Source organism: Pectinophora gossypiella, chromosome 11, assembly GCF_024362695.1.
Source record: "Pectinophora gossypiella chromosome 11, ilPecGoss1.1, whole genome shotgun sequence".
In the NCBI taxonomy this organism is placed as follows: domain Eukaryota; kingdom Metazoa; phylum Arthropoda; class Insecta; order Lepidoptera; family Gelechiidae; genus Pectinophora; species Pectinophora gossypiella.
In genome coordinates this window covers 11,638,675-11,648,778 of record NC_065414.1, presented here as the reverse complement: position 1 = coordinate 11,648,778, position 10,104 = coordinate 11,638,675, and the positions used below count along the sequence as shown (strand labels likewise).

General features: G+C 40.5%; 1 protein-coding gene across 2 annotated transcripts in view; it reads left to right on the top strand.

Annotated features, from left to right (window-relative positions):
- The first annotated feature begins 2,368 nt into the window (after nt 1-2,368).
- LOC126370587 (fructose-1,6-bisphosphatase 1) overlaps nt 2,369-10,104 on the top strand; it is a 9,638-nt gene continuing 1,902 nt past the window's right edge. Inside the window, exons 1-5 of one of the 2 annotated variants that reach the window (XM_050015536.1) lie at nt 2,369-2,583; nt 6,153-6,297; nt 8,177-8,283; nt 8,903-9,132; nt 9,852-10,030. In XM_050015536.1, coding sequence (XP_049871493.1) covers nt 2,408-2,583; nt 6,153-6,297; nt 8,177-8,283; nt 8,903-9,132; nt 9,852-10,030 — 837 coding nt within the window. In that variant the 5' untranslated portion in view covers nt 2,369-2,407. Of the gene's footprint in view, nt 2,584-4,668; nt 4,918-6,152; nt 6,298-8,176; nt 8,284-8,902; nt 9,133-9,851; nt 10,031-10,104 lie in introns of those variants that run through there. The other variant, XM_050015535.1, reaches the window with a different exon arrangement.

Genomic DNA, 10,104 nt, shown 5'->3' with positions numbered 1-10,104 from the left:
GTCGCGCCGCGGTCATTTCGCCTCGTTCATTTCATTCGTATCTCATTCAATTTTGACATATTATTATTTATTTTTTAACTTAGTTGGCCTAGTTCAGCCTAGTTTCTACTGTTATTATTATTCTGTATCATTTCTTAGTATTACCAATAAACTTTTATTTCATTATACTATTTGTATGTCGTCTCCATATCTTGAGCCTATGGACTCCCGGACTTTTTCCGAAGCCAACACGTACAAGGCCCCTTAAAGCAATTTAAGCTAAATGTAGTGTGTCACCAACCGGCGATACAATGATACTATTATTATTGTATTGTAATATTGTTATAATAATAATATATGATATCTTCAAAAGTTTCAATTAAAAACATAGAACGACAATCCATCCGCCCAACACCAGATCAAAACGTTAAAACAAAGTTTATTTTTTATCTTTCAACAGATGGCAGTGTGTAGGATTTTGAGTAGGATTTCAAACAGTATTTTAGGAGACATATAGATGGCGCTGTAATTAAATAATTAAAATTCCAATCAGTTTTTACCCACTGAATTTATGAATAGAAAATGCCGGTTGAAAGTGCTTTGAGGAAAAAATACACAAGAATGAAAGACGCATGTAAATAAATCATGCATCTGAAAAACTAAAATTCATAGATAGAGATAGAGACGCCGGTTTCGCTCAGCAGTGAATTCAAATACCTACTAAAGGCTAATAAAAACATAGCATAAAATATAGCACCTGACCTGCAGGGTGCCGGCTGTAACAGCCGGTCATTGTGATTAAAGCACTGCGAAAACGTTATCAGGATAGATAACGGTACCTAAACCTAAGTACATAGGTACAGGAGTCCAGATCATTTGAAGAATCAGAAAAAAAATAAACCTACTGCACATCATCATCATCATTATCAGCCGTACGACACCCACTGCTGGGCATAGGCCTCCCCCAAGAATCTCCACCCCCCCATCCAGCGGCTTCCCGCGACCTTCACCAGATCGTCGGTCCACCTAGTAGCGGGCCTACCCACTGAGCGTCGTCCGACACGTGGTCGCCATTCGAGAACCTTTCCGCCCCAGCGGCCATCGGTTCTCCTCGCTACCTATGTGTCCCACCCACTGCCACTTCAGCTTGGCAATTCTCTGAGCTATGTCGGTAACTTTAGTTCTCCCGCGGATGTCCTCATTTCTGATTCGATCGAGCAGAGAAATACAAAGCATATCTCCATTGCCCGTTAAGCGACACCGAGCCTCCTCACGAGAATAGTAAGCCGCCACGTCTCACTGCCGTAACTGCCGTAAGTCATCACAGGCAACACGCACTGGTCAAAGACTTTTGTCTTGAGACACGATGCTACTGCATATAGCATCGTGAAATTTCGCTAATGTAGGTACCTACACGTTATCAGGCACACATAGAACCACCAATAGAATATTCCAGGGTAAGAAATAAAAGACCGAAGTCCACAGTTTGTTTTTATTTTGGCTGACGGAAAGCTACCTAGCTTTTTAATTGGGTAGTTCAAACGAAACGATAACGTCTCCGTTTAGTAAATAAATATTTCTTATCAGCCGCATTTTGTGAATTGGTAACATATTTCAAAGGCGGATCCATATAAATCAGAACGATTTTATTGTATCTAATTACTGCATAACTTTTTATGTTTTCGCCTCTGATAACAATGCTAAAATTGTACTTTGAAATCGTCGTACTTTTCCTATTAGTTGTAGCTAATGATCTCAACCATTATCACGCCACGCCATAGTCACGACTATAGCAGCATCTCTACTTGATCTGTGACTATAGCAAAACAACCAACAACCGATTTAAAACATTTTAAACAAAATGTTGCCGTTTTAAACCCCAAACTAATCGTTTTAAACTGTTGAAAACTCGCCTACAACAATAAAAGAACTGTGTTTTAAATTGGTTTTAAACTTCACTATGGGTAATTTTTGGTCACCTGACGTCATGTTTCGTATTAATTAGTTTAAAGAATACCAATAGAACGTGCCCACGACGGACCAGCTAGAACTAAAAACACGCTAAGTATAATATTATCAATAACAGTAGGTTTATACCATCCTGGCGACCCGATTATTCTAGCCATAGAGACCAATCAACTAGCGACAGCAAACATTTCAAGATCCTGATACCTCACCCCTCGTGGTCCACGTTTTTTTTTTACGCTTATCACTATTACTGGCCCACGCTTTCAATAAGTCGAGCCCCTTTGACATCACAATCACAGCTGATATGGTACAAGGTACAAAGATATCACCATGTATTGGTTACGAAAAACAAAGTTATTCGGTTTATGTAACCTTGCCTCAAACCGTTAGACCCTACTCAGACTCAGTGTCGCCGCGGCAGTCAAAGTGTTCACACGTTTTTTAACTAAACTAATCGAAGATGTCTCAACAAGGACCAGCGTTTGACGTGAACGCTATGACCCTTACCCGCTGGGTCCTGGCTCAGCAGCGCACCGCTCCATCGGCTACAGGCGACCTCTCACAACTCCTCAACTCTATACAAACAGCAGTCAAGGCCATACAAACTGCCGTCAGGAAAGCCGGCATCGCCAAACTGTTAGTAGAAAGTCTTTACAAGTCATCATCATCATCACCGCCCATTACCGTCCTAACGTTACTTTACAAGTATTTGTAAATAATTGTTTATTTTTTTACCGTTTGCTTTGAATCTCAGATCCTCCTCATTCATTCATTTCTAGTTTTAAGTCTATCGTCATCAAATAGACTAAATATGATCCCAATCTTATAGGTCCCCTACCCTAATAGGACCCTTTTGACCATCAGAACAGGGGGGTTAAAAGGGGGGCCGCATATAAAAGTGAGTGCGCAATGAAAACAAATGTCAAATAGCAATATTGCTTTTTTAGATGAATTGCTTCGATGTGGCCATTTTAACCCCCAGATATGAACAGATATTATGTCATACCAGCAAGAGACTCTCTCGTATTTTTTACTTTGTCTTTTAGCGTCATACCGCAAAATTTCGACATCTTCATATCAGTAACATGACGTAGTGAGAGCCCAAGGGATTGGTTCCTGAAGATGTTCAGTGACGTTCATAGTTAGGTTGAATAGCAAAGGGCTAAGAGTAGGGCCCTGCGGAACTCTGACATGAGAAAAAGGTAAGACTAACGCTTGCGACCTATCGTGGTAGGTATGAATCATGGCGTTGTGAGACCGCATATGCATCCATGTAGTATTCTGGCGTTAATTGTATTCGTAACGCCTGCCATTTAAATCTCTAGGGACACACTGTTGATCGCGTTTGCGAAATCAAAGAAGATTCTAAAATCAAATCAAATGCATTTCTTGTACCTATAAGTAAAGGTTAATAAAAAGCAGCCCTTATGCTAATAGTATGCATACATCCTCTATAACCTCCTAAGACCGAATGTTCTTTATAAATCCAAGCCCCATTGTTTAACTATTGTGTCTGGAAATCTCGGTCTTAAGAGGTTAATATTAAATATCTCCTACTTATACTTAAAGGTTGCCTGGAATAGACTCCTTCTATTTCTCTTTTGCTTTGTATTTCCTGTTTGTGCAGTAACTTATTATCTATTATTAACATTATCCTTTTCTAATGCTTTGTACTTTTCCGTTAAGATCTTGACAGTGTATGAATATGGTTGGCAGGATTCGCAGGCTGCAACCATAGCCCAACTCCACTAATAAACCTATACATATACTTAGGTTAAGTGTAACTTTGGTTACTTACCTACTTTATCATTTAGAATTTAGCAATTACGCTTTCCCATACTGTTAGGACATGGTTCTATAGTCCTTATAAAAGTCAAAACTTCTTGTAAATCGGTAGGTATGTTCACACCCTAAGCTATGCACTCTGAACAACTAACTTCTGAAGGAATCGCTAAGGATCCACCCAGCTCAGGCACTCCACATTCTAGATAGATACTTATATATACTTCTTCTTCTATCGTGTGGGTTGTGAGGCGGAGTACCGACCTCATAAACCTTATATATTTACATAACATAACAAATACTTACTTATACAGGATTTAGTGACATCGTAACGAAAACTTTGAAGGATATCAATGATCGAGAGGGAGCGATGAGGGAGTGGATATCAAGTTGAATTTTCCGTCGCAAAAGTATGGGAATGAAAATAAGTAATAAAAAAAATCATGAATTTTCCACTTGATATCATATCAGAATCATGGTCTGAATCATCCTTTCAGTATTCGGTACGATGTCACTGACACCCTCTGTATACCCACTTTTAAATAAAACTTAAAATACACAACATTTAATTATACATATAGGTATGTTTGATCGACTTGTTTTTTCTGTCCAAACTAATCCTTATGGATTGCGAGCGTGAACTGTCTATTTTTAACCGACTTCAAAAAGGAGCATGCTTTTTGCAAAAGCTCACGACTAAACTACCTGCATCAAATGCAAGATGAACTGAGTGGGCACTTCACCTTTTAGACCAACAGGCTACAAAAAGCAATAATAGGTATGTATAAAATTACCATAATTATGTATTTAAATTAAGACGAGCCCCTCTGTCGTCACGGTAACAGTTGATATGGTAGGTACAAAGATATCGCCTCGTACGTACCTATTTATCGGGAAAAAAACAAAATTATCCGGTTTGTGTAATATTGCGTCATACCATCCACATTCAGTGCCGTCGCGGCCGTCGAGCTGTTCACACGTTTGTGTAGCTACGTAAAATAATTATATAAAGATGTCTCAACAAGGACCAGCGTTTGACGTGAACGCTATGACCCTCACCCGCTGGGTGCTGGCCCAGCAGCGCACAGCACCGACGGCCACAGGCGACCTCACACAACTCCTCAACTCCATACAAACAGCAGTCAAGGCCATACAATCCGCTGTCAGGAAAGCCGGCATCGCTAAACTGTTAGTAGAAAGTTTCACTATCTATTTGTAAATAACGTGTTTTTATTCCACTGGCCTTTGACTGGCGAGGCGACTGCTTCGCTGATAATGAAATTATAATGAAACCGTATGTTTTAAGTCAATAGAAAAGAGCGGGTAGATAACCTTTGTCTCATTATTTCCGGTTAAGTTTACTATTTTAGTAAGAGGTATCTAACTAAACACAAAGATAAGTGGGTACTAATCTCAAGCCAAGGATAATACAGAAAGTAGATAAGCAAACAAGTGGTCAGAAAATACTTTTCTAACATTAGCATGAAAATATAGTACTCAACCAGTACCATTTGATGCCTAAACTAAAAAAAATGTACCTTTCTCATTCAAAAGATATACACGTTAAACTGTGGTCCCGCCATCTTGACGTCAAGATGGTGGGATTATACAAAACTGCGAACCGGAGCTAGATAATTGCTACATACATATTACTAGGTACGTATCCAGTACCTTCTACAACTGCGATCAGATTGTAATTACCATTAGGGAATATCAGAGACGTTAACATGAACTGTAGTCTTTTTGATATTACCTAATGATGGTAAGTACTAATTATTACTATGTCATCATAAATCGAGAACACATGCGCTTTATGTGCGTGAATATTCGGATCATAACTTACAAAATAAACGCCTTGACAACTTGGTAGTCTTGATACTTTGGAATGATTATAGGAATGAAAGATAATACCAATGGTGTAGTCATAATAAGCAATAACGTACCCACTCGGATTAACATTTAGGACGTTTTCGCATTCAATCCCAGTCCGCGAATGACTGAAACTAGAAAACTACTTACGGCCGTTATCAATAATCTATAATCTGTTCAGAATCTGTTGACACTTATTATGATATAAAATACGGCCGCTCTCCGTCAAAACTTTAAAGGACTGTACTGAACTGTGACAGATATCCAGTTAAAATTTTCACAGATAAATATTATTTATGTATCTTCGAATTTTTGGATGTTGAGGATGCAATAGAAATGTGTTAGGATTGAAGCAAATGGAATTCTATAGTCTTACTCCTGTGGGAAATAGACGTGAGTTTATGTATGTATATAACTTCGAGTCACCATCTATCATGTTGGTCTAACAGAAAGCTCGGTGAGGTGTGGATAATTACTCCATCTTGCGATGGATGTACCTCTGACTCCCCCAATTAGGATATAGTCGTGAGCTTATGTTATGTATTTTCTTCCAGGCATGGCATCTCGGGCGACACCAACGTTCAGGGTGAGCAGGTGAAGAAGCTGGATGTTCTCTCCAATGATCTGTTCATCAATATGCTCAAGTCTTCCTTCACCACCGCTCTACTGGTCTCCGAAGAGAACGACAGGGTCATACAGGTTGTTAATCTTCTTTTTTTTAGACGAGGCTTATTATACGTCAGTTTATTATAACGGCCTCTGTGGTCCAGTGGTTGAGCGTTGGGCTCACGATCCGGAGGCCCCAGGCTCGAATCCCGGTGGGGACATACCACAAAAAATACTTTGTGATCCCTAGTTTGCTTAGGATATTACAGGCTGATCACCTGATTGATGACAACTTACTGATGTAAGTGAATAATCGTTACATGAGCCATGTCAGGGCCCTTTGGTGACTCAATAATAACTCTGACACCGGGGTTGATGAGGTTGGTTATTCACCTCACAACCCATACGATAGAAGATTATAACGCTATACGCCTTATGATGACAGCAAGAAAAAAGTACAGAACGGTCAAGAGCATTAATAATTGTATACACTTGTACCATGTCACATTAACTTTTTGCGCAAATGGAACTGTAAGTCTCACTAAATATCAAATATGTTAACGCGACATGGTTCTAAAGTGGGTAGGTACATGATATTGCTCATGACTATACATCGCCTAGCACGAAAGGGACGACAGATAGGTATGTCTCTTTCGTACTAACGGTATACGGCTTAGCAGAAAAAAACATATCGAGATATATCACAAAAGGCAATGCCAATATATCTATCTCTTGCAACCGTAAAAAGTAACATTTCGTCGCGACAATCGATATTATTCTTCTGAGCGATATTAAAAAAAAATAAGTTGCTTGTAAACAAGTTTTCAACTCCTTATCTGGCAAAGGTCACGCATTTGACTGCCTTCTCTTTTATAGCGACAATGTTATCATGTAAATACCGTGGTTTCAATACATTTCATATGGTTCATTTAGTTACATCATTATACTTACTAACTACAGATTGCGTACAGATAACTGTCTACGATAAGCGGTAACTTCCTATCAATCCCTGGAATAGAAGCTCAGATAACAGTTAAACATACATAAGTAAGATCACGCCTATTTCCCGCTGGGGTAGACAGGCCACGGAATTCCACTTACTACGAACTTAACTAACCACTTTCGCTTCCTCCACTCTCATCTACCGGGTGAGAGCCTTCAGCGCTCCCCATTTGTCCGGCCAAGTAGTTAATGCCATCTGCGGCAAATCTACAATAAGTCACGTCAAAAAAAAAAAAAACACTCTCATCTAAGTCTACATACATGCTCGGGTTAGAGTACCTACTCTTAACCTGGTCTTTCTTCAAACAGTTCTCTTCGTCTTATCGTGTGGCTTGTGAGGCGGAATACCAGCCTCATCAACCCTTAAACAGTTAATTGCCTACGTGTCCCCCAACATGCTTTACCACATAAACACGAGGTACTTACAAAAAAAGAAACAGATCTCTTCCTGCAGACACCTCTTAATTTTATTTTAAGTTATACTTACCGCTCATTTTCTTATCCGCCGAAAATGAAAGGGACGGATGATTGGCAACTGTTAATTTTAAAATGAATTGAATGAATGACGCGGGCGAATAAAATAGGCATCTCGCTGGCGTGCATCCCGTTTCTGTTGGGTTATCAGCCAGTATAATTTGGCAGGGTTTTTTAAATTCCTGCCTAAAATTGACGTGTGTTCCATACATTTTATGCCCTTCGATTACCCATTCCTTTCCTTTTCGACGGATAAGAAAATAACAGATATGACTTAAAATAAAATTAGATGGTGTCAATGGACATTAGCACCACTATATCTTAATTAGAGCATCAGTCACGTTATAAACGGTGACTATGTAGGTACGTAGATAGTTATTTGATTTGAATGTTCTTGAAGTCGTCTTCATTCGCGAGGGTTATAAGGCCGATGTCCGCTTTCACCAACTCTTGTGGGTGGTGGTTTTTGAAGTTGATTCCATATTTATATTTCCAGGTGGAAACAGAAAGGCGAGGCAAGTACGTGGTGTGTTTCGATCCTCTGGACGGCTCCTCCAATATCGACTGCCTGGTCTCCGTTGGATCCATCTTCTCCATTTACAAGTAAGTGCGGCATCAGCAACAGCCACCGTGGTCTAGTGGTTAGCGCGTTGGGCTCACGGAGACATTGTCGAAATCACTTTGTGAACCTGTCCTTTCTTTGTCTAGGACATTGCAGGCTGATCTCCTGAGTATCCGGCAAAGTATGATGATTACGCGTGCTTTGAGAGGCATTTTAAGCTGTTGGTTCCGACTATTAGCCGTAAAAACACCTCCACCAACCAGCAATGGAGTAGCGTGGTAGAGAATGCCCCGTACCCCCTCTGGTAGATTGAGAGGAGGCCCGTGCCTAGCAGTGGGCCGTAGGTATATAGGCTGTTTAGTTTATGTATGCAGCATCAGATGGATTAAATGTGCAATATGTATATATATCAGATTCAGAAGCATTATAAACTGATAAATGCCGGTTATGAAACATATCCAGTCAAAGCAAAGCTGATAACCAGATAAACAATGATAACGAAAGTGAAAAGTATCCAATGACGGCCTCCGCGATTTAGTAGCTGAGTGTCAGGCTCATAAGCTCTGAAAATGCATTTCTCGGGAATGTAGGTTTCCTCGCGATGTTTTCCTTCACCGCTCATACATCCTGACAATTATGTTATGTTACTTCAATTTGCAGAAAGAAGTCACCCGGAGCGGAGGCGGTGGAAGCGGACGCCTTGCAGCCGGGCCACGACCTGATAGCAGCTGGATACGCCCTCTACGGGTCAGCCACTATGCTGGTGATATCCCTGGGCAAGGGCAAGGGAGTCAATGGGTTCCTCTACGACCCTTCGCTCGGAGAGTTCATTCTTACCGACCCCAACATGAGGATTCCCGAGAAGGGGAACATTTTTTCTATTAATGAAGGTAATGTTCATCAAGGACTTGCTGGTCTGTCTTCTGATTAAGTCTATGTATGTATGAAAGTGGTGTGTCAGGATCGTAGTAAGTAGAATCCCGGGGTCCCGGCCTACCTCAACGGGAAATAGGCGTAAACTTATGCATGTATGTGTACGTATGTGAAGGTCGCATCGGCTATATAACTCGAAGTTGATCTGGGAATTCAAGTTATGTTGCCCTCAGACTATAAAAAATATAGTCGTAAACATAGACAGGGTTGTAAACCAAACAGCCACACAATCTTCGAACGCGTGGGCTCCTTCGATTTAACGGTTCTAATTGAATGATTTATATCCTCTTTTCGACCTCTAGGAATTTTCCAATTTTTCCTTGAAACATGAATCGAGTTATCAACAAAACTCTTAATTTTTCAATGAATCCAACGAAGAATTGGAGATTTAATATACTCCTCCTGGCGTTGTATTCCTCAGTGTTGGGTTGTGTGTGAATCACTTTCTCCATTTGCTTCTGTCTCCGGAGACGTCCTCCAGGTCATTGTGAACAATAGAGTCAAAAGCGGTGCGGATCTGGTCGGACCATCTATTTGGCTGGTTACGACGAGTTTCTCGCAGTGTTTTCTTACAATCTGACTGAAGTATTCAAGATTTAGTGTAGTACTTACTATTTTGACAGGATAAATCGCCCTTTTTTCTTTGTCATTTTAACTAATTCTGATTGATGACCAGGTTACGCGGCAGAATGGGAGCCAGGCCTACTGAAGTACATCGAGGACAAGAAGCGGCCAAAGACAGGCAAGGCTTACGGCGCGAGATATGTTGGCTCTATGGTGGCAGATGTGCACCGGACCATCAAATATGGCGGCATCTTTATGTACCCCGCTACTAAGTCTGCGCCTAATGGCAAGGTGGGTACCAATTAGCTCTCGATTTAACCTGTGCCGCGGGCGCTGAATACAAACTTGTAGACACTTTTGATATA